The following is a 25,266-nucleotide window of genomic DNA, read 5'->3' as shown; positions in this document are numbered from 1 at the left end:
CCTGACAGGGAAGGTTGAAGGGTGACCTTGCTGTCTTAATGAAGACAACGTGGTGCACCTTCTGCAGCGCGCTCTCTCTCTCTCTCTCTCTCTCTCTCTCTCTCTCTCTCTCTCTCTCTCTCTCTCTGGGGCAGGGACCTAGGGATGCAATGACGAACCAATAGGAACAACCTTTCCAAAGAAAAATGTCTGAACTTGTGAAAAATGGAAAACTCTCCAAACTTCCAGACCCCTCTACTTTAAGTAGAACCTCGTTCAATACGATCGAATGTCGGATGGATACAAAGGTACTTAAACGTTATAGTCTATGCCATTTGACAATATTTCACATGTTTCACAAAGTTAATCATAGTATTACACAATATTTAAATATTCAAAAAATCTAATCAAATCAAAAAATCTAAATTGTTAATCAAAAAAGATTAACCATTGTGTTTCAATTATTCACAAACCATTAAAAAAAAAGCGACAATGATTTAACTAAAAAATGTAGCGTTCCTGAAAACGCAACAGAAAAAGCTACCTGCATAATGCAGGTCCCATGTGTCACAATGAGTCAGCCAGACGTTAAGACAGATGGAGGTCTCTTTTCATATCAATTAAAATAATAATATATAACATTGCCTGAATGAATGCACTTCCAGACCTCAATTACATACACGGTCATACCCTCGATGCATTTAGTCGACAAGATTGAGGTATCTGCATACGCTATGTTAGTTTCCTGAAAACATCCCTTCATCGGGGGGCATTCTGTTGAAGCATTCATATGCGTGGTATGGACTTGAGCCGCTCCCCTCGGTGAGTGTAATCTAAGATCATCACACGGCTCCTCTCCAGCCCCGGTGAGTCTGCAGCAGGGCTCGGTCTTAATTGCTCAGCGGCTCTGCGCCCCACGCCCGGCAGACTGGGGGGAATCGCGGTGTAAATTCAGCACTTTTCATGGGAAGTAACAAACTGTCAAACGCTACACCCCGTTGTCTATAGCGCTGCAGAGTACAATACGGCTTCTTGCTTCTCTATCCATGCGAGGGCTTTCTCTACGGCTGGTCCACTTGACAACTTCATCAATACGCTGTGAGTAACCTGTAAGCAACCAGAGATCAGAGTAACGTGTCATTGACGACATTGTAAGCGGTTCTGACAAGAATCCCACTCTTGCTCTACCACAAAACGCAGGCTTCTGTTTACACCTGACCCTACGCCAGAGGTAGTGCTGCAATTTTTCAACAAAGTCAGCTGTGACTCTTGGGTGCCTGTGTGTAATCCCATGGGACCCCAGGCTCTGTTCCTGCATGCCTCCTCACTGAAAGAACCGCAGGTAGAAAGGATGAACTCTCTGGCTCCGTAGAGTCGGAACAAACAGAGGGAAATAACCACTTCGTGCCTCCCCGAGGTGCGGGTTTGTACCCTCGTCCCCAATGACGTGGAACCCTACTGTTCCACGGTAAAGGAAAACAAAACAACTAAAGCAGTCTAAAATGTGCCACACTACAGGGGAATGGTTTGGGTCTCCCTAGTATTGCCATGCGTGTCCCAGTGAGCGGCTCCGCTCTCGTTTGAAGTCTGCATAACACGGTCGATTTCGATTCGAGGCACCAAGGCACGGGTTCCTCACCGCCATCCCAACTTTCCTCGGGTCACTCTGGTGGTCAGCCAAAGCTCTGTCTGCTTCTATATGAGCGGCCAACTTGACCCCCCCCCCCCCCCCTCTCTGCGGGAGCGGGTCACCACGGACCCTTCACCGTCGGGTTGGGGTGCAGTACGCTCCCATACAAGGCCCATACTGCACCCCAACCTGACGGCCCTTGTCAAGGCTCCCCCAAGGGCTGGGACACATCACTGTCCTGGAGCAACGGCCAGTGTCTCTGGCTCTGGTAGACCTATTGAGGTCTCATATGGGCCTTCCCTCCCTTACTGAGCCTCAGGGCAAGGCGTGGTCCATGGAGCAGGTCTTAGCTGAGTAGGGTTTCTGTCTCCATTGGTTCTCCTTAATGGAGAGGACCAGCCCATTGGGCCAGGATGTGCGAGCACACACCTCGCCTTCCCTCAACCCCACTCTGTTTCTGTCCGCTTTGCACAGAGTCCAGTCATTGTGCCTTGCGATTTGTTACTGGTGGTTAACATCTTACCCACCATTTTACCTTGCATGCAAGGTCTAATTGGCCATCTCTGTGTGTATGCAGCGAACCCATTGGTTGAATTTTATTTGTAAAACTCTCCTTGGACTAGTCCCTACTTACATATGTACATATCTCCTTAGAGACCAATTCCACTTTAGCCTGCGCTCGCTCCACATGCTCGTACTGAGCTGGGAGAAAAAGCTTTTTAATATGCTGCCCCCTCTGCTGGGAACACCCTCCAGAAAGACTTAAAATTGTCAGAATTGATTCCGTTTGATGCCCTTGGCTCATTACTAAAGGACCTAGAATATGGAAGTATTGGAAATGAAATCCCAAAACGGTCTTTTAATTGTGTGAATATTGTGTGAGTTTTTTTGTTGTTGTATGAAAACTTGGTGTATTTGTTTGTTTTATGCTGCCCTCTTGGCCAGGTCTCTCGTGGAACAGAGATTTTAAATTCCAATGAGACTCAAATAAAGGTTTAATAAAAAATATATATTCCAAATCGCCATGGACCAGGTACCTTACCTATTGGAAGAAAAAAAGTTTTTAAATAAATGTACATATTTATACATCTTCTACAGTTGCATACCATTGAAGTCCAGGCATTATGCTACAAATCTCCTTATGAAACAAACTCATAACTAATTCAGAGGACTTCTTGGGGTCAGGCTCTGAGCAACTTTTAATGCGAGTGTCTACCTATTAGATTTCCTATTCTTGTCCTCCTTTCAATGCTATGACCTTTAGACTCGTAAAAACTTGATTTATGCAAAGCGCCCTCAGCGATTTGAATAAATATCATGGGCACATCATAAGAGATGTTCACTATTAATATCCACTCCTCAGCATATGGTTGATCTCCATGTCTGCGCGCCGTTAATGTCTTTGTCCTTCTTCCTACCCTACACTATCTGCGTTGATTAACGAATAGTCCCGTGATTACGCAACAAGGTGTATTCTCCAGGTTGAAAGGGGATCCGGGACTTCAAAACATAAAGGGAAAGCAACCGATTTGATGTACCCACTATATGTTGAGACCAAAACACGGACAAAGGTGTGAGGGGAGGGCTGGCTGAGGAACAAAGAGCCTTTGTTCCTAGACGTGTTTGATCACGTGTTACGTCACTCACCCGTTTGTTTCACGCTGAGACAAAAGGTGGAATCCGCAGGACTAATGGTGTAACATTGGGCCAACGTTTTGCTAGCATTCGGTTTGCATAGATTTAATGTATTCCAGCATTGACTGCGCCAATGAAAACCAAGATGGAGGAGCATATAGGATGGATCAGACACACACACACACACACACACACACACGGCAGTATCTAGCTACAGCTGGCCGTCATCTGCGGTAGCCGCAGGTGTTGCTCTGCAGCCCCCTGGGCTAACAGGAGGAGGAAGAACAGGTCAGCTAAAGCCCCCGCAGAACCGTGGCAGCAGTGGAAGAGAAGTCAGGGAAGGTGACGACAAAGCAGAGAGTGAGACGGATCACGCGGGTCATGAGCTCTGACCTCGCCGTGCTTTTTTTGGTCTTCGTGTTTCGCCTTCCTACCGTCTATTTCCAAGTTGCTTCCCGCAGAGTTCTCCTAACTGAGGAGGGGAGGGGTGTGTCTCGCCCCTGACAAGCAGGACAGGTGACGAGGCCTGGGAGACAGCAGGGTCAGCGGATGTGGACACATGATGAGATGGACACACGCACACGCGCAAACACATGCACACGCACACGCGCAAACACATGCACACGCACACATGCAAACACATGCACACGCACACATGCAAACACATACACGCACGCACATGCACATGCAAACACACACGCAAGCTCACACACGCATGCAAGCACACACACATACACACATGCACCGACTGTGTGCAAATAATACTTAGTTTTGCTTTGTGTACACAAATGCATACAAACCCAAACATGACCCCCACTCAATCACTCACTCACATGTATGCTCACTCTCACACACCCACACATGTAACACACACTCATGTACACTCACACACTCTCTCACACTCCTTGATCATACTCCCATCTGCACTCATCACTTTTAACACAAACACACACACACACACACACACGCACAGCTGCCGCCCCCACACACGTATCGCAGCCTACAGATTACACAGATTGACTCATGGCTTGTTGACCCTTTGTTTGGTGCTGTATGTTGTACAAGCTGGTGATCTGTCTCTCAGGACTGAAATAGACTCCCTCACAGCACTACTTATTCTATAGCACCTGGGGTACCAGAGGAAGGATGGGGGGGGGGGGGGTGTGGCTGTGGATGAACCGCAACAGATGAGCCCGACACTTGTGGACACATGTTTCCTCAAGTATTCATTAATTTCTTTCTGAGGAGATCCGTGTGGCAGCCTGATATTTGTTGATTCTTTTTGATTTGTGGCATAGTATGAGTGGCATGATTTCCGTGCTACGGTCACACCTGTAGCGTAGGTCTCCTTTGGAAGGAACGGCTACTCAGCTTATTCATATTGGAAATAAACGTAGCACAAAGGAAACCCATTTCGTGATGACATTTGAATCTTTCATTTAGAAGCAATTATGTCTTACATTGACCTCATTCATTCATAATAATAATTATTGTAATAACGGGAATACTAATAATAAGATTGATTGCATATCAGACAGAACATTTTCAGAATGACAATGTGATAAATAATTATACTGAATAATAAAACAAACAGTGTCTCAATGATAATTGAGTGCACAGGTGGTGCAGAATAGGAGGAAACGAGAATTTATGTTTTGGTATTTCTACATGGTGTTACTCTTGAGGGCGATGTCAAATGGATATAATCTCAAAGGATTATATTGATTCCAAATACCCATAAATACCCATAAACATTTTTTCTTGCAGTTGTAACGGGTTTGTCTAGAAAAATACTACCAAAAACCAATCGTAAATCTGTAAATGCATTCTGCGGCGTATTGATCCCACTGGGAGTGCTAACGCTCCACGATGCAGTGCTAATAGTTCACACTACTTGCCCGTCTGCATGCATTTTATCACTTGGTTTTCCACCACGGGACATAAAAACAACAACCTATTCAACGGGGAGCCTTGCCTTTGCATATCTGCCAAGTCGACACTAGAGATGCAAAGTAGGCTCCTATCTATGTGGGTCAAAGGTGAGCGCCTCATGCGTATGAGCGCTCCTCTGGACGACTGTAGGAATCTTCAGGGACATCACGATGCCATAGTGAAAAGATTTATGAGTGGGGTTGTGTTCAGGATTGCGACCCTTTCAGTAGATTTGATTCTCTACGATTTGGGTAGTAATAAGATTGCCAACGGTTGCATCTTTTGTAGTTGCTGTCTTATTATTATTATTATTATTATTATTCAAAATGCATGTGTAGTATGTAGCTCACAGGAGGGCGGTGTTTTGTGGTGCAGATCAGCCAGAAGAAGCTGAAGAAGCATGAGAAGGAGTACCATACCATCAAGGAGGAGCAGGAGCAACAGGAGGCTCCCATCGAGAGATACGAGGTACACACACACACACACACACACACACACACACACACACACACACACACACACACACACACACACACACACACACACACACACACACACACTTACACACACACACACTATGCCACACACTTACACACAAACACGCACAGACACCCACACACACACACACACACACACACACACACACACACACTGTTCCATACATGCATGGTTTACAAACACACACACACACACACACATACTGTACACACACCATGCCACACATGCATGCACACACTGTGCTGCATTCACACACATAGACAAACACACACCCCCAGGATAACAGGAGGCCCCTATCAAGAGATGTGAGGCACATTCTCTCTCTCACACACCCCCCCAGGATCAGCAGTACGCTCCTATATAGCTGTGGCTCACACACATACACTCATTATATTGAAAACATGAAAGACTAAAATCATAGTTAATGAGTTGTCTACGACTACCGTGTGCTATCTGGGACCATGTTAATGAGTAATCCAGTGCGCCAGTCGTGCTCTGTTAACCATTACAGACCACAGTTTCTCCGCTATGCCCCCGGTGTCCCTTGACCACTGCTAACATGCCCTCCACGATCAGCACAGCTCTCTGAAAAACAGCGCGCCTCCCCTGCTAGCTTCCTCTTCCTCTTCCCCCGTGCTCCCGTCCAGATCTCTCCGAAACTGCCCACTTCCTGTTCTGCCACGTGCCGCTCTCCGATCGGTCGGTGTTCACCGTCTCCCCTTCTGCTTGTGTTCCCTCCTCCTCTCGTCGCCCCCCCCCCTCCCCTGCCAGCGAGAGAACCGCCGTCTCCAGGAGGCCAACATGCGTCTGGAGCAGGAGAACGACGACCTGGCCCACGAGCTGGTCAGCAGCAAGATCGCCCTGCGCAAGGACCTGGACAACGTAAGAACATAACAACGTCAGCCCCGTGTCGTTACCGGGAACTGGGGAGAAACATGGATCTGTGTGGTGTGGGTGGGAGTGCACGTGCATCTTTGTGAGCGTGCTGTTCAACTTTTTGGTTTGAGAGTGTGGATGTATCTGTCTTTTCGGTTCCGTCTTGTGTGTTTGGTGTGTGCAATTGGTTAGAGACCGTTATACATTTATAATGTAATGTATAATGTCGCACTGTGAGTGTACCTTGTGGGCTAGCGGGGAAGGTTACAGATGGAAGTGTGGTTGAGGTTATTTATGTTGTGATTGTGTGTGTGCACATTCATGCTGGGCCCTCTGCTTTATGTGAGGTTAAACCCTGACCCCCGTGCTGTGATTACCTTCAGCACTGGGCGTGCAGAATGACCTCCAGGTACACTGCTGCCGCATTCTGTCCTGACAGCCGCTTCAGCCACTTTATCATTATTATGTTGCATGTGTGCGTGCGTGCGTGTTGTGTCTGTCTGTCCGTGTGCATGTGTGTGGGTTTCGGGAATGTGTGTGTGTTTGGTGTATATCTGTGTGTGTGTGTGTGTGTGTGTGTGTGTGTGTGTGTGTGTGATTGATTGTTGAATGTGTATGTGTGTTTTTGTGTGCGTGTTCGGTGAATGTTTGTGTGTGTGTATGTGTGTGGTCGGTGAATGTGCGTGTGTGTGTGTTTGCTGAACGTTTGTGTGTGTGTGTGTGTGTGTGTGTGTTTGATCGATGAATGTGCGTGTTTGCTGAATGTATGTGTGTGTTTTCGGTGAATAAATGTGTGTGTGTGTGTGTGTTCCAGGCCGAGGAGAAGGCTGATGCCCTCAACAAGGAGCTGCTGATGACCAAACAGAAGCTGGTGGACTCGGAGGACGAGAAGAGGCGACTAGAGGAGGAGTCAGCACAGGTCAGTGTCCCCCGGTGTTACTGATGGAGAGAGGTGGGCTATTTATCACACCGGCCCACATTCAACCCCACCGAAAAGCCGCACAAAAAGGAGAGTCGAGCGCAAAGTCAAAAAGGCTGAACAGCTCTAGGGTTTGTTTCCAAATCTCAACGAAGAGGAAAGTCTTATACATGTCGAGGTAGCGATGCCTTATCGCGTGATGGAGAGTCTGCGGCGGCCAGCGTGGGAACAACGCCTCAGCCTCAACGCAACACATCACAAAGTCATAAAGGTCGTCTCTGGCCGCGACCGAGTTGACTAACAGAAGAACTTTGCAGCTTTCTGCGTCCGTTTGATAGAATACAGCGGGGGGGATGGAGAGAATCTCTCTCGCCCTAATGGAGGCACGGCCGCCGACGCCTGGCGGCCGTCTCCGCCTCGTCTTGTTTATCTGTCGACCCCGAGGATCTGGAGATTATGTACGGGGAAATGAAGCCTCTAAGGCAGACTGCGGACTGCTCGTTCGCTCTCTCGCTCCCGCTCTCTCTCTCGCTCTCCCACGCTCTGTGTCGCTCTCTCTCCATCTCCTACTCTCTCTCCATCTCCTACTCTCTCTCTTTCCCACTCTCTTTCCTGCTCTCTCTCCCTCTCTTTCTCTTTCTTTCTCTCTTACTCTCTCTATCTCTCTCCCTCTCTCTCTCTCTCTCACTCTCTCTCTCTCTCTCTCACTCTCTCTATCTCTCTCCCTCTCTCTCTCTCTCTCTCTCTCTCTCTCTCTCTCTCTCTCTATCTCTCTCCCTCTCTCTCTCTCTCTCTCCCTTACTCTCTTTTCCTCTCTCCCTTACTCTCTTTCCCTCTCTCTCTCTCTCTCTCTCTCTCTCTCTCTCTCTCTCTCTCTCTCTCTCTTTCCCTCTCTCCCTTACTCTCTTTCTCTCTCTCTCTCTCTCTCTCTCTCTCTCTCTCTCTCTCTCTCTCTCTCTTTCCCTCTCTCCCTTACTCTCTCTCTCTCTCTCTCTCTCTCTCTCTCTCTCTCTCTCTCTCTCTCTCTCTCTCTCTCTCTCTCTCTCTCTTCCCTCTCTCCCTTACTCTCTTTCCCTCTCTCTCTCTCTCTCTCTCTGACAATCTCCCCTGGTGTGTTGGCGTGGGCGGAGGTGGATGCTGGGTGGAGGCGTGAGGGGGGTCGGCGTTGGCGGTTTCAATTAGATTTGTGTCGAGGTCACGACTTTGGCGTCCACCATCAAGCTGCCAATAGCCCGTCTCTGGTTAATGCTCCCTGGCAGCCATCTTGGAAGAACACAAGGGGCCCCTGGGGGCCGCTGTTGACATTGCCTTTGTCACTCTTGTCCTCTGCCTCTGCCAAGGGTCGCGCTAACACTATTACTGTGTGTGTGTGTGTGTGTGTGTGTGTGTGTGTGTGTGTGTGTGTGTGTGTGTGTGTGTGTGTGTGTGTGTCCTCTGCAGCTGAAGGAGATGTGCAGACGGGAGCTGGACAAGTCCGAGTCTGAGATCAAGAAGAACGGCTCCATCATCGGGGAATACAAGCAGGTATGCACCGACCGTGTTCTGCTGGAAGCGTCAGAGACCAGAGGCTCTTCTGGACCTAAAAAATAACTGAGGCCTTTGTTTGGTTCCTTTTCTAACTCTCTTTGAAGAAGTGAAACTGCGTCAGACTCCTACTTCCTTATGTTCAGGAGTAGCATCAGATTAAGAGTCAGTCAGTCGCTGATAGACATCCTTGTTTCATTGCTGTAAAGATCTCGGTCTATTAGGCAAATTTATCATTGCACTATTTTTTAATAGAACACATTGATATCTTGGTTACTTTACTGTCCACTGCCCCTGAGAGAGGCAGCAGATCCACACAGTTCTGCTGTCCTCCACTCCACATGTTGATGACACGAAATCGTCCCGCTAGACCTGACTATATTAGGGGCTCATGTCGGTCTGACTGTTTGTGGGACATCGCCGCACACCGTGAAGCACATCTCTGCCAAACTCACCACAAACATTGTTCATAGGTATGCTGTGATGTCTACTTAGGGATATGTTCCTGGTCATTTCAAAGGGGGTCACCAGCCCTTCCTATTGTTTCGTGCGAAGATCAGAACGGACACGTCATTCGACCTGCTATGAATGTGTGATTTGATCTCAGTATTACTTCTCATCCTACAACATTTTGTTTTTGTTAATACTTTTGAGGTGAATCACCATCAAGTGTGTTTATAGACAGGAGCAGCTTCACTGAAGCACATCCAAAGACGGTCGTCGCCGCGGACACCGCGTGTGTCTTGAGTCGTGCACATAAGTGCACACGTACAGGGGCTGCAGCACACAAACACCACACTAGCCATTAAACTATATGCGTATAAACTATATACCATACCACCAACTATATCCTAACGGCAGACCTCTCGGCTATGTGCTAGCGATGGCTGAGCATAGGCCCTTAACACAAACATAAACTCCCAGCGGCTTCCCCCTGTTGAGCCCTGGTGACAGCTCGATCTTTGTGTCGACTCTAACAGCGATTCCGCTCCGGTTATACTCGAGGCTTAACCCCACTGCCTCTGCAAGGCATGCACAATGCTTTGCAGTGGTTCACAGTTCCTCCAGTCGCCCTTGTGTCAGGCTGCTAAATGTCCCCAACGCCAGAGAGCTTCACAGGGTCGTTTTGGGGCGATTGACCCAGCACCACCCTTATTAACCTTCAGAGGACAAGGAACACACTGAGGGGTACACTCAGAGTACAGGCCCTCTAGTTCCTCCGACTGGAGAAAATTGATCTGTTTCTTTATAAGTGCCCCCCACAGTAATATGGTCTGTTCTTGTGTATTCTCGTACGTTAGCCGAAGTTGCTTGTCGCTGAAACCTATCATTCCACCCCATGCTACTAGTGTCTCTTATAATGGCAGAGCTATAAATTGCACAATGGGCTTGTCGCTAACTTTTCCACACGAGGAACAAAGGAAATGGCACCGACACCAGAAACGTATAATTCCCGTTTATTGGGTGTAAAAATATAGCCCGGAAATTGCAAATGATAGAGCTAATATAAAAGGGCCCTGATGGGTTTCCTGCGTGCCCGTGTGGCTGAACTCTCTGGTGTGAGAGCCCTTCACATCAGAAGCGTGTAGCACTGAGCCACGCTATAATAAGCCCGGTGGTGACACGATGGTGTTCAGCTGAACGGCTGCGCTCTTATTCTGAAGGGAGTGAGTGGCTGAGTGGCTCCAGATAAGAGAACATTGGAATAAATGTCCGTAGAGAGACAGGGGAGACAACAGAGTTATGTGTTGTTGTGCCGACGTTCCTCCCAGATAGACTCATGTACGGCTTGCTATAGGTGGTTAATATCTTGATTATAAATGTTGTGTTCATGTGTCTTTCTCTGGGCGGTGCGGAGGAAGATTCATTGTCTTTGTCTGTGTGATGCTGATACTATGAAGCCGAGACATGCCTCATAATATACAACATGATATCATAAGGTTTCCGAGTACCGATACAATCTGTATGTGCGATTCTGTAAATATTGAGAGTCTGCAGGAATTGTGGCACGATATTTCTATTTATTTTGCGGTATTCATCTTTTGCTGGTTTAATATCGGGGTTCAGGTTCACTAGGTCCGTCGTGTCCGCCATGGTATTTCTATGAAAGCCGCCAAACTGATTTGATGATTGAATCATAAAGTTGAACACAATCCCTATAAAGCTCTACCTAGTCACTATGGCAATCTACACAATCCGTGTACAAATATACCGTCACTATGAGAACCTAAACAATCCCTATATATATCCCTATATATATATTACATGCACTGTGCACTTCAATCTGTAATCCAGATGCATGTTGTAAGATATGCGGAGCCTATCTTGGCCCGGTGAGTGTCTTGCTACGGATTTGCTCCTCTCCTCCTCCTTGTTTGTACAGCTCTCCTCCAAAATAAACTGAACAGAGACAAGGGAACAAAGTGCTGTCGCCATTAGGATGACTCAGGGTGTCACTGAGATCCATGTGTAGAGCCAGCGACAGAACAAGTCTGGGGGCGTGTTTGTGTGTGTGTGTGTGTGTGTGTGTGTGTGTGTGTGTGTGTGTGTGTGTGTGTGTGTGTGTGTGTGTGTGTGTGTGTGTGTGTGTGTGTGTGTGTGTGTGTGTGTGTGTGTGTGTGTGTGTATTTGTGTGTCCCAGTGTGTGCCAGCACGCATACGCCTGTCTGCTACTTTGTGGATCACGGGTGTAGGAGAGAAAGGGAAGATTGCCACCGACACTGAATAAATACCGTTGTCATTATGCAAACGGAGGTGTTCAGTCAGGTGACCTTCGACCTCTGTTGTGTAGATCTGCTCCCAGCTCAGCGAGCGTCTGGAGAAGCAGCAGACCTCCAACCGCGGAGAGCTGGATAAAATCAAGGTAGTTCATTCTCCCACCCCTCCAGCTCCCTCCCACCCTCCAGCCCCCTCCCCCCTCTCCCCCTCCAGCCCCCTCTCCCCCTCCAGCCCCCTCTCCCCCTCCAGCCCCCTCCCCCCTCTCCCCCTCCAGCCCCCTCTCCCCCTCCAGCCCCCTCTCCCCCTCCAGCCCCCTCTCCCCCTCTAGCTCCCTCTCCCCCTCTAGCTCCCTCTCCCCCTTTCTCCCCCTCTCCCACCCGCCCACGTTCTCCCCCTCTCCCCCCCCCCCCCGAGCTCCCTCTCCCCCCTTTCTCCCCCTCTCCCCCCCGCCCACGTTCACCCTCTCACCTCGCCCGTCTCCCACTTCCTCTTCATCCCTCTGGTCCCTCCCAGTTTCTTCACCCCACATCCCTCTACCATCCCCACCTTATGATCTACTCCCCCCCCCCCACCCCCCCAAACCCTCAATCTCACCCTCTCCATCCCCTCCATCACCACCTCTCACCCGTCTCCCCCCCCGTGTTTCAGGCCAGGGTGGACGGCTGTGAGAAGTGCAGCGTTCTGTTCAACAAGGAGGGCCGCGTGCGCCTGGCCACGGGGCCCCTGGGCGCCACGGGGCCCGAGGAGAGCGAGGAGAAGGAGGGCCTGAAGAGCCAGCTGAGGGAGATGGAGCTGGAGCTGGCCCAGACCAAGCTGCAGCTGGTGGAGGCCGAGTGCAAGATACAGGTATGTCTAATAATGCACCGGCTTAGAGGCTGCCTGGTACGATTTAGAGCAGTGGTTCTTTGAGGATTAATTTCATATCCAAGCAAAATTTGTATAGGAACTGAAATATCCCTAAACCAGTCGATGTTGAATCGAATCACATCGGAACATCTAATAGAACCCGGACCCTGTGGGAGATCAGTGGCGATACCCAGCCCTATGCAGTCCAGAGAGGTTCAGATACAGGGACAGCACTGTATGCACTGTAGATAGTTGATACAGGGACAGATACGTATGGTGGTCGTATGGTGTTCAATTCGAGAAATTGTTGTTATTTCTTGCAGCCCAACTTGAGGTTCATGTCTTTAGATGGATGTAATGGAAAGTATTAAATGTGGTTGTACTACTGTTGGACGGGGCTGACTAGCACCTGGTGGTAGGACCAGGCAGGAGGCCATGTTTGACGGGGCTGACTAACACCTGGTGGTAGGACCGGGCAGGAGGCCATGTTTGACGGGGCTGACTAACACCTGGTGGTAGGACCAGGCAGGAGGCCATGATGGACGGGGCTGACTAACACCTGGTGGTAGGACCAGGCAGGAGGCCATGATGGACGGGGCTGACTAACACCTGGTGGTAGGACCAGGCAGGAGGCCATGTTGGCTGCACATACACGCAGCCAGAGAGAGAGAGAGAGAGAGAGAGAGAGAGAGAGACGCACACACAGAGCAAAACAACGACTTGAATAAACGTATCGGACAAACCCTGATAACACTGCCTCATCCAATGTGAGCGCCACGGGCGCATTGATGTGCGTCTCGGGGAACAATGCGGCGTGTTTTGACAGCGGGTCTGCAGCCAGCGTAATGGAGTCATAGCGGCGGGGCTGGTGCGGTGCGTGTGACAGGCCCCTCAGCATGTGCAGCGGAGGTGGGCGGGCCGCCGCCGCTGTGTGCTGACTGATCTGATGACAGGCGCCCCCCCCCCCCCCCCCCCCCTCTGTGTGGGGAGCCACACACACATCGCTGCCGTCTGCCAGCCCCTTCAGATATGTGTCTCTTATGCGAGCACGGCCTCACGTTACGAGGCCGAGCGTAGGTACGGGCCAATAGGGCAGGGCCGCTTCAGGAGACGGATGAGGGCCAACGGGAGGGGCGGACAGGAACACACAATCAAATGGGGGGCACATGGGGTCCTTCTGCTCTTTCTTTTGGTCGAGCACGAGATTTTACCGCTTTTAACGTCCAAGATATATAATAAGTATTAATATTGATATGCGTGGTATAATATATAAAAGCATTGTTAAAAGGTTATTCCTTTTTCCCAACTGCAATTTTTAATGCCCCTTGTTCGTTTACTGCCATTTCTTGCTATATAAAATATTAAACTGTATAGTTAAAATACTATATTGTACTTTTTACTACGGTCTATAAAATGGTCAACAATGTAGTTGCTATCAGGTATATCGGTGCTGGATGCTTTTGGACGGATCGTACCATTTGATTTCACTCAGGCTAATGTTAACGTTCCTCGTGTCTTCCCTTCCTCCTCCTCCCTCTCCTCTCTCCCCCCTCCTCCCTCCCCCCCCCCCCCCCCCTCCCCCTGGTCTCCTGTCCCAGGACCTGGAGCACCACCTGGGTCTGGCCATGAATGAAGTGCAGGCCGCCAAGAAGACCTGGTTCAACCGGACCCTCAGCTCCATCAAGACGGTGACGGGCGCCCAGGGGGGCAAGGAGAACACCTAACTGACCCCGCCCACTCACCACCACCACCTCCACCGCTGCTATCAGCAACGCCCCCCCCCCCTCCCCCCCATAACTTGACTGCTACCCCCCCAGGATGATCTGGGGATTTAAAAAACAAACTGTGTTAACACTACACCCCCTCCAAGCCTCCTAATCCTCGTAAGCAGGCTGCGCCCCCCCCCCCCCCCCCCACCCCAGTAAGTCCATTATCCCAGCAGCCCCCGCTCACCATGGGTTTAGGGTGCGTTTTGTTGGCGCTGCGCGTCCAGATCTCCGTTGAACAAGAGGCTGGTGTGGAGAGAGAAGAGGCTTCTGTTGATTTTAATCTTTGTACTACTGATATTTAAACGCTGTGGAGGCGCGGGGGCTGGACACAGGCCGGCCGCATGTGTCACCACCCCCTGCTTTATGTTCAACTCCCCGGCACAAGCAAGCGTAGTCCCCCCCCCCCCCCCCCCCTGTTTGACAGAGAGGGGAGGGGTCTTTAGGTACAGAGCTGACACGAGATGAGACGCCTTTTTCTGAACGGAGCTTTTTTTCTTTCTCAAACTTTTACGTTTAACAAAGTGTCACGATTTTTTTAATGTATGTATAAGAATGTGCTGTTAGAAGAAGAAAAACACGGATATGTGCGTGGATTGGTGTTCCGTTAATGTTGATTGTCGGGATTGTGTATTTGCTTGAGTGTACGTGTGTGAGTGTGTGTGAAAATGTGTGTGTGTGTGTATGTATGTGATTGGACTTGGAAGATGTGCTTCAGTGACTGACTGAACAGCCATGGATGAGTATGGCATGTAAATATGAACATAGCAGAGGGACAGAATACAAAGAAAGCACTCATTTAGCCTGCGCGCGTGTGCATGCTTGTAAAAGGAACGTTTTAGATTGTTTTCTAATTGTCTGGGTTGCGCTGATTAACCAGTGTGTGTATACGAGTGATGCTGGTGGCAGGGTGGGGCGTATAGCAGAAGACAATGACCATGTGACGCACAGTGTGCCAGAGAGAGAGCAGTCTTGCCCATCTCCCGTGGTAGTAAATAACTTTATTAAATCTAAATTCTCTAACGTTAAAAATGCATGAGGGTTTATTGTCAGCAGCACCTGGACACAAATAACTTGGATAAGTGGAAACTTCATGAGGACCTGGCTAACTGAAACCCTCGTAGAATGAATATATATATATATATATATATATATCTCCCCCACACACACAGTCCAGGCACGGCACAAAGACCAACGAGTGTTTGAAACCCTATCCGTCACTAGAGACAAGGGTCAGACCGCTTGATATACGGCAATACGCTCACACATACACAAACATGTACACATACACATGCATGAACACACACACACACACACACCCACAGGTACTGGTAATTCCATCTGGCCGTTTGGGAGACATGTTTAAACCACTCACCCTACATCACTATTCCAGCTCTCATGTCTCCAGCTGCTCGCTGACCCCCCCTCCCCTCGACCTTTGACCTTGACAGAGGAGGTCATGTTTGGAGGCTGTGTTTCGCTAGGGTAGCAGACATATTGTGTTAGCACGGTGTCATGAGTTTGCCTCTACCAGCATATGGAGACCCACTTATATTTAGAATAGAGTCAGACACATATCCATATACGTTGAATACTTCTATTAAAAGCACAGCAAAAACTAAAACGTGCGTTCTTCCAAGAGCCCTCACCCGATCAAAAGCACATTTCATGATCCATGTCCACTGCCTTCCTGGACCCCAGTCCTACACTGAGTGGGTCGATGCCCAGCGTTCTGATTGGTCCATCTGGCTTAGAGGGTTGCCGGGCAGGGTCACCGGGGGCCATACAGGAGTTCGGACCAGGGTCACAGTGAAGCCAATCCCGGGTGGAATAGGGGTGGTTGACTGTGTGTATGTTTGTATGTTATTGTGCTCCTTTTTGTCTTTAGGAAGGAAAGTGCAAAGCTTGATGCTTCTAAATCATTATCACTCATCCCGTTAACACTTTTCTGTCAACGCTGAGACGTTAAGGAAGGATTTAGTGTGTCTGACAACGTGAAGAGAACTGGTGAATCGTGAGCTGAATGTAGTTTGAAGGTGGAGCGATCAGTGGGTGTGAAACATACCCATGATGCAACGGGGAAAGGCCAAATAACAACAAAGGGGTTCAGTCCTCTAACCACTGAGTTGTAAATAACATATAAACCATAAGTGAATAAATCTGGGGGTTTGTTTCATGTTTTTTCTATTTTATAACTAACGTTGCCTACTTGTACCTTACCTACCTGCTGTGATACAGTTGACTTCACTATGTTTTTACTTGTTTCCTTTATTTCGCTCCGAGCTTGGATCAAACTGCTGTTTGTTAATTTGTTACTGACATGCCCAAAACGTAGCTTTGTCATTGGACGAAAACAAGGAACATTATCAGTGTGTGGACATTGTAATAGTGTAGGTTGCATTGTGTATACTTCATGACTTTCATCATAAAGATCTGAACACGGAGAGATTGTATCTGATTCTATTGTCCGCCCTCCTTTATGTTGCACACGTTATTCAACATGTATATACAGCGCCCTCCATAATTATTGGCACCCCTGGTTAAGATGTGTTAAAAGCCTTAAAATAAATTCAATTTTTATTGCAGAAAAATACTCACACTGAAAATTGTAGAAAAATGTAACCTTCAACTCAAGTGAATTTTAAGTGGAAAAAAAAGTCCCTGACTAAGAAATAATTATTCGGTAACCCTTCCTTTTACAGTCCCCTAATTACTAGGTATTTACCCGGTACAAACATGGTAAATCATAGTGTATTACTGGGTAATTGCCACTGGTAATAAGAAGGTAAATACAGAGGTAGTTACCCGGTAAATACATGGTAAATCATAGTGTATTACTGGGTAATTACCACTGGTAATAAGAAGGTAAATACAGAGGAATTATCCGGTAAATTATAGTGTATTACTGTGTAATTACCACTGGTAATAAGAAGGTAAATACAGAGGAATTACAGCTGAAGTACTAAGTAAAACCTCCACTATTACCCATCAACTCAACTAAGTAGCGTGTAGTTGCAACTGTTTTAGGTTGGTAATAACTCCGATATTGTGTACTTCCTAGGAAATTAGGGAACCAATTCTTATAAACACCTATTATCCAAGGTTTATGTTGGTAACAGCCCAAATTTAATGATGTACTATCTATAAATTAGCATAGTGCTTTCCAATAAAATACTATTTCTTAGTTATTATTCATAGCTACACCCATTTAGAAAGGGTTTATTCGATTTACCACTATGGAATTACTTACCTGGTAACAACCCTCTGCAGGAACAGTTTTCCTCTAGTGTCATGGTACATCTTCTTAAATACTGGGTACAAAGCCGTTTGTTTCCATGGTATTACCAGGTTCTTACCATATAATTTATAATAGATTCCATTATCCATGCAGTCAACACAAACATGTACCATGTACGTTCTGCGACGTTACCAAGTAAAACACGACAACTTACCCAGTAATTAAGCTGAAACTGTACTGTAAAAGGAAGCCTCGTTTGTTTCCATGGTATTACCAGGTTCTTGCCATATAATTTAGAATACATTTCATTGTCCATGCAGTCAACACAAACTTGTACCAAGTACGTTCTGCGACGTTACCAAGTAAAACACGACAATTTACCCAGTAAGTAAGCTGAAACTGTACTGTAAAAGGAAGCCTCGTTTGTTTCCATGGTATTACCAGGTTCTTACCATATAATTTGTAATACATTATTCCCTTTTCCATGCAGTCAACACAAACTTGTACCATGTACGTTCTGTGACGTTACCAAGTAAAACACAACAATTTACCCAGTAATTAAGCTGAAACTGTACTGTAAAAGGAAGCCTCGTTTGTTTCCATGGTATTACCAGGTTCTTACCATATAATTTGTAATACATTATTCCCTTTTCCATGCAGTCAACACAAACTTGTACCATGTACGTTCTGTGACGTTACCAAGTAAAACACGACAATTTACCCAGTAATTAAGCTGAAACTGTACTGTAAAAGGTAGCCTCGTTTGCTACCGGAGCATGCCACCTCAACAGGTGCAAGTTAGCCTCCGGTTTGATATTCGCCGGATATTCGGTTTACCACCCAATCGGATTCATCAACATAAGTGCAATACATTACGGGCTTAGTATGTTGAGGACGGTTTAGGACGGCGTATCGCGAAAATCACAAACACATGTTGTCGCCATCGATGTCTGTGCAACAACGTCATTTACGTTCTGGCTGCTACCTGTTTTAGGGACCGTCAACAAGTTACACAAACCGACTGGTGGCAGAGACGTTACCATGGAATTGTTTCAGACAGGAAATTAATCACACAAATATATTGAAATATAGTTAATCATAATGCAGTTAATAGTTTAATATTCGACAAAAATCGACTAAACTATATTTGAAATTATTAATGGCATCCCGTTTAACAATAATGCAATATATTAGCAAAGTTACCTGCAGTAAGTAGCAGCCCACCATTGGCAACTACTACTACAATCAGGTGACAAAATGTATTTTTTTAGTGATTTTTATGTTATTTTATATGATTTATTTCCAGAAACAATTCCATGGTAACGTCTCTGCCACCAGTCGGTTTGTGTAACTTGTTGACGGTCCCTAAAACAGGTAGCAGCCAGAACGTAAATGACGTTGTTGCACAGACATCGATGGCGACAACATGTGTTTGTGATTTTTGCGATACGCCGTCCTAAACCGTCCTCAACATACTAAGCCCGTAATGTATTGCACTTATGTTGATGAATCCGATTGGGTGGTAAACCGAATATCCGGCGAATATCAAACCGGAGGCTAACTTGCACCTGTTGAGGTGGCATGCTCCGGTAGAGCTGCTCTTTAGCATCGCGCTAACCGGGGCTAACAGAGCCTGTCTCTTCCCGTCCTATTAACTGTACTTATGGGAGAGAGCCCGATTAAATCCGGATATTTTAATAAATTGGGTGTTATAGGTTTTAAACAACATGTCCGAGTTATTTGAATGACAGAAGCTCCGCTAGCTCGATGCTAAAGTGCTAATCGGAGCTAACAGCCTGTCCCCTCCCGTCCTATTAACTGTATTTATGGCTATGCCTTTTTCTCTTTTCAATATGACCAAACACAATGGCCAGAGGATCAGCATCCTTTTTTAACTAATAAACAAAAATTATCTGAGTTCTACATGTTCTAGAAATGTTCATTAATTGACAGTCCTAATGTTTATTTTCTTGTCTTCTGATTCTTTATTACAGTATGGAAGGGGAGATTTGGAGGTACCTGGTCAGGTCTTGGTCAGCCTTCAAATCCCAGATGTGGAGACTGCAGGGATACCTCACAGAGAAGACACTAAAGAGTCATCTCTCATTCATCGAGTGGACTCATTGGTTTGCGAATGACCACAAAGATGCTCCCATAGGCAGATTGCTGCATGGCATTCACCGCTTATTCAAATTGAAGAGGTTGAAGCAGTCTTCCTTGTGGTCACTTGCCATAACAATGTCATGTGTTTTATGAAAACACCATCAGTAACATTTAAATTGAGTTGATGTGGACGGCTCTTTTTTTTGTCCGATTTCTTCAGTGTTCAGTGCCTGTTTGTGAGATATGCATTGTTTGAAAGATAAGCCTTTGATTTTGTTTAATTCTAATATGCCTTTCATCAACAGTGGTTTGGGGTTTTATAACAACAATTAAAGTGCTTAACTACTGGTGAACGATGTTGCAGAACATATATGGTTTGTGTTGATTGCATGGAAAAGGGAATAACCAGTTGCAACTTATATGGTAAGAGCCTGGTAATACCATGGAAACAAACTAGGCTTCCTTTTACAGTACAGTTTCAGCTTACTTACTGGGTAAATTGTCGTGTTTTACTTGGTAACGTCGCAGAATGTACATGGTACAAGTTTGTGTTGACTGCATGGAAAAGGGAATAATGTATTACAAATGATATGGTAAGAACCTGGTAATACCATGGAAAAAAACAAGGCTTCCTTTTACAGTACAGTTTCAGCTTAATTACTGGGTAAATTGTCGTGTTTTACTTGGTAACGTCACAGAACGTACATGGTACAAGTTTGTGTTGACTGCATGGAAAAGGGAATAATGTATTACAAATTATGTGGTAAGAACCTGGTAATACCATGGAAACAAACGAGGCTTCCTTTTACAGTACAGTTTCAGCTTAATTACTGGGTAAATTGTCGTGTTTTACTTGGTAACGTCGCAGAACGTACTTGGTACAAGTTTGTGTTGACTGCATGGACAATGAAATGTATTATAAATTATATGGCAAGAACCTGGTAATACCATGGAAACAAACGAGGCTTCCTTTTACAGTACAGTTTCAGCTTAATTACTGGGTAAGTTGTCGTGTTTTACTTGGTAACGTCGCAGAACGTACATGGTACATGTTTGTGTTGACTGCATGGATAATGGAATCTATTATAAATTATATGGTAAGAACCTGGTAATACCATGGAAACAAACGGCTTTGTACCCAGTATTTAAGAAGATGTACCATGACACTAGAGGAAAACTGTTCCTGCAGAGGGTTGTTACCAGGTAAGTAATTCCATAGTGGTAAATCGAATAAACCCTTTCTAAATGGGTGTAGCTATGAATAATAACTAAGAAATAGTATTTTATTGGAAAGCACTATGCTAATTTCTAGATAGTACATCATTAAATTTGGGCTGTTACCAACATAAACCTTGGATAATAGGTCTTTATAAGAATTGGTTGCCTAATTTCCTAGGAAGTACACAATATCGGAGTTATTACCAACCTAAATCAGTTACAACTACACGCTACTTAGTTGAGTTGATGGGTAATAGTGGAGGTTTTACTTAGTACTTCAGCTGTAATTCCTCTGTATTTACCTTCTTATTACCAGTGGTAATTACACAGTAATACACTATAATTTACTGGATAATTCCTCTGTATTTACCTTCTTATTACCAGTGGTAATTACCCAGTAATACACTATGATTTACCATGTATTTACCGGGTAACTACCTCTGTATTTACCTTCTTATTACCAGTGGCAATTACCCAGTAATACACTATGATTTACCATGTATGTACCGGGTAAATACCTAGTAATTAGGGGACTGTAAAAGGAAGGGTTACCAATTATTCTTCATAAAATCACCTGTTCCACAATTATTGGCACCCCTAACAATTCCTAGGAAATAAATGTAATTAAAGTATCTCTGTCGTTTACAAAGTTGATCAGAGTATGTAGGAACATTTAATTAGTAATTCATAACTTCCTGTTTCCCTGGGGTATAAATATGACGTGCCACAGAGGCCATTTCTCTTCAACATGGGAAAGACAAAGGAATACACCGTTCAAGTAAGCCAGATGTGTGTCGACCTTCACAAATCAGGCAATGGCTACAAGAAAATAGCCACTCGCCTACACCTGCTACTGTCAGAGGAATCGTCAAGAAGTTTAAAACAACTGGAACAGTGGTGAACAAGCCTGGACGAGGCTTTATTAGAAGCTAAAGAACACATCTTAACCAGGGCAGGGGTGCCAATAATTATGGAGGGCGCTGTATACATACATATTTACATATACACATATATATACACATGTCTATACAACATACAGTATATATTTACATATACACATGTCTATACGTACAGTATATATTTATATGTACTTATGTATCGTATATTTACACATACACACGTATGTATGAATATAAAAATGTATATATAAATATATATACATGTGTATATGCATGTATGTGTGTATATATATATATTCATGTATATATATATACTGATTGAGAATGGGTCCATTTTTTTTTCATTTGTTGAAATACATACTTGAATCAATATGCATGCATGCATCCATTGCTATAATAGGCAGATATCTAAAATCCATCAAATAATCAGGTCAAATTGTTTTCTATGACCTTCACCATATTCTTGTTCAACATGTCCCTAGTAACATCTGTGCTGATTTAACTGCTGTATTTATAAATAATTAGCTTTGAAATTCAGCCTGAATATGCATGTATTTCTATATAGGCTAGTTTAAAAAAATATATATACAATTTTATTTTCCAGCAAATAGTGGTTTTCCGGATGGAGATACTTTGCTCTTACACACACACACACACACACACACACACACACACACACACACACACACACACACACACACACACACACACACACACACACACACACACACACACACACACACAGGTCTGTGTGTTTGTTTGTATTATATATATAAATATTTGTGTGTGTGTGTGTGTGTGTGTGACATCCACTTACTAACTCGCAGTATATCCATGGGGTCACAACGAGATTCTCTGTGGTAACCAGGATCAACAAACAGCGGTTAGCTAATCCGGCTCAGGTCCGTTGCATTCCACTGGGCCAATCATGTTATTCCAAAGGATATGTTGCACCAGGGGGGACTGTGACCTCAGTAGAGGTACTGATTGAGGTTCCTTCCAACCCTTTCTCTTCATTGTCGTCATCTTCGGAGAAAAAGGGAGAGAGACAGAGCCAGCGAGAGAGAGAGAGAGAGAGAGAGAGAGAGAGAGAGAGAGAGAGAGAGAGAGAGAGAGAGAGAGAGAGAGTAATACAAAGAAAGGAGCAAGAGAGGAATGAGAAGCAGTAGAGATGATTCCCTCCAAAGTTGCCCCCGTTTTTCTACTGTTGATCCAAGACAGAAATAAAATGAGGTGAGGATTGGGGAAGGGAAGAATATGCTCATGTACAACCCCTGAATCTGTAGATTTGACACTATACATTCACACAACATTGTTATGTATAAAAAACTCTTTAATGTCCATGCTGATAGTGATCTCTCCACTGTGTCACAGAACTGGAGATTAGTTGATGACTGGAAGTAATACTTTACATTATAGTCACACAATGATTTTTTGTTTAAAAAACATCCATCATCAGTAGAACCCTGGTATCTTAATCAGCAGGACTTACCACTGAACCACTTAGACTCTAACAAAACAATGCAGGAATTCATATCTAAATTTCAAAGACTTCTGATTCACCTGGTTCCTGGGGACATGTTGAAGCAAAATAGTTTGTAGAAACTATTTGATTCGATTTTTCATTTTTCTCGATTGCACCATGAAGACTTCAAGCCTGTCGGCGCTCAAGTGCTTTACCGTAAATCACAATGTAGACGCGCAACTTCACTTTCTTTTTAAGTGTAGATAGCATGACAGCAGCTCATACGGTGTGCGTGGTGGCCGAGCTCAGTGCGCTGTATTACTCTGTCTGTGTATTAAGGTCGCGGTCAGATTTAAAGGAGCATCGTATGATTATATAGCCTACGAGGGTATATTATTAAAAAAAAATCCACGTACAAGCGAAATAGCGAGTAATTTGAGCGATAAATAGGAGGTGTGGCGTGAGCGCGCGTGAAGGTCGTTTGAGTGACACTCACGCTCAGCGCGTGAGAGTTGGCAGCCCTGCATGAGCGACGAGTGTGTGTGTGTGTGTGTCCGAGGCGACATTGTTATATCATTTGGAGCGTTTACAACTCCCATAAAATGAACACCTCGGGCGATGACTGAAATGGAGATGTTGGAAACCCGTTACACGTCAGGAACTGGCGGTAACGAGCACCAGCATTACGCAATCCAAGAGTTCTGCCTTCCACGCCAACCCTGTTTCTTCTGGCGCTCCCCATCCGCCGCTATAAATACGACCAGCAGACAGCTACAGACTCAGGGGGGGCATTTGCCTGCGTTGCAAGGAAATGCTGACGTGAGGATGTTATTTGGTCAGCGGGCGGCCTTGCGGGTCACCGATATGAGGTCCAGGGTGAACCTGAGCTCAGAGATACCCCCTCCCTCCTCCTGTCCTTGTGAATGTGCATCATACACACCGTTTTTTGTGTCTGTCATTAGTCACTGGCTCAATATAGAACTGACAGCATTTTTGAGCAATAGCAAATGCAAATACTGTCAGTACTATGCACATGTGAATTAAGCTATGATATATATACCCGTGAGGTAACAGGAGTTCAAATCAGGAGTCTCACTTAGTGCATACATTTATCCTCACATTAACACAGATGGTGTGCATGAGGCTCCATTATATCTGGCTTTGGATGTCTACGGTGCCAGAATGCACTGCCACTTTTATCTACTGTAGGCCCACTTAGCTGTGAATCGGTCCAAGCTTTGTTCGCCGTGTTTTAGTCTGCAGTGCCAGTGCTAATTAGCAGCTCTTTAAGTGATGTATGCTGCTGGTATTACATTATGGAGAGGGAGTCTGCTTTCATGGCCTCTTATCTAGTTTATACCGTTTAGTTCCTGCTAGGAGCACACTCAGCTGCCCCCGCCTGGTCTTAGTGACAGTTGTGCTGCGGAGATGATATTCCAGCCATGGTGCTGATGTATGAGACCCCTGATAACCTGGAGGGGAGGCTTTAGGTTGGTTTGTGGGGAGATGGAGAGGGATCATGTGGTTGAGTTATGGCTGCGGACATGGGTTTGCGTTATAGGATGTTGTGGCCGGATTGTGTGAATGATGTTACCGTTTAACAGGTGGTGTTTGAGACGTAGTAGTCAGTCAACCTGTATCGTAGTTTAATTTATAGTTATATTTGTTTTCATTTTTCTTAATCTACCTTTCCACTCTCAAGTCCCATGAATCATTCAGTGGCTATGCGCATGTTTCTGCAAATGTTACAACCATTTGGACCAATTCAGAGAATACTTGTAGTCACACCAATATGTACTTTCATGCGCAATATATTTTTTTTGTCATCTTACAAAAAAAGTGTGGTTATTGGTTGTAAAGGGAGAAAAGGGGAATCCAACACCTTATTTACATAATCACAATCTAAGTGTACGTAGGCAAACATAAATCACATATTTAATTCCGAGCCAACGTCTCTACAATCTGCTTCCTGTCTCCAGGCTGGTTCTCTCGGATATGGAGGAGGAAAGAGTCTCTACAG

General features: G+C 45.7%; 1 protein-coding gene across 3 annotated transcripts in view; it reads left to right on the top strand.

The window, feature by feature from the left end:
* The window catches only part of LOC132456073 (rab GTPase-activating protein 1), a 67,598-nt gene extending 50,831 nt beyond the window's left edge, over window positions 1-16,767 (top strand). For all 3 annotated transcript variants that reach the window (XM_060050251.1, XM_060050252.1, XM_060050253.1), the window contains 7 exons: window positions 5,552-5,644; window positions 6,446-6,556; window positions 7,365-7,469; window positions 8,910-8,993; window positions 11,785-11,856; window positions 12,360-12,557; window positions 14,156-16,767. In XM_060050251.1, coding sequence (XP_059906234.1) covers window positions 5,552-5,644; window positions 6,446-6,556; window positions 7,365-7,469; window positions 8,910-8,993; window positions 11,785-11,856; window positions 12,360-12,557; window positions 14,156-14,281 — 789 coding nt within the window. In that variant the 3' untranslated portion in view covers window positions 14,282-16,767. The remainder of the gene's footprint in view (window positions 1-5,551; window positions 5,645-6,445; window positions 6,557-7,364; window positions 7,470-8,909; window positions 8,994-11,784; window positions 11,857-12,359; window positions 12,558-14,155) is intronic.
* Window positions 16,768-25,266: the final 8,499 nt, after the last annotated feature.

Source organism: Gadus macrocephalus, chromosome 4 (assembly GCF_031168955.1).
Source record: "Gadus macrocephalus chromosome 4, ASM3116895v1".
NCBI lineage: Eukaryota > Metazoa > Chordata > Actinopteri > Gadiformes > Gadidae > Gadus > Gadus macrocephalus.
Note: the sequence above shows the minus strand (reverse complement) of the source record. Positions and strands in the feature narration are given on the sequence as shown.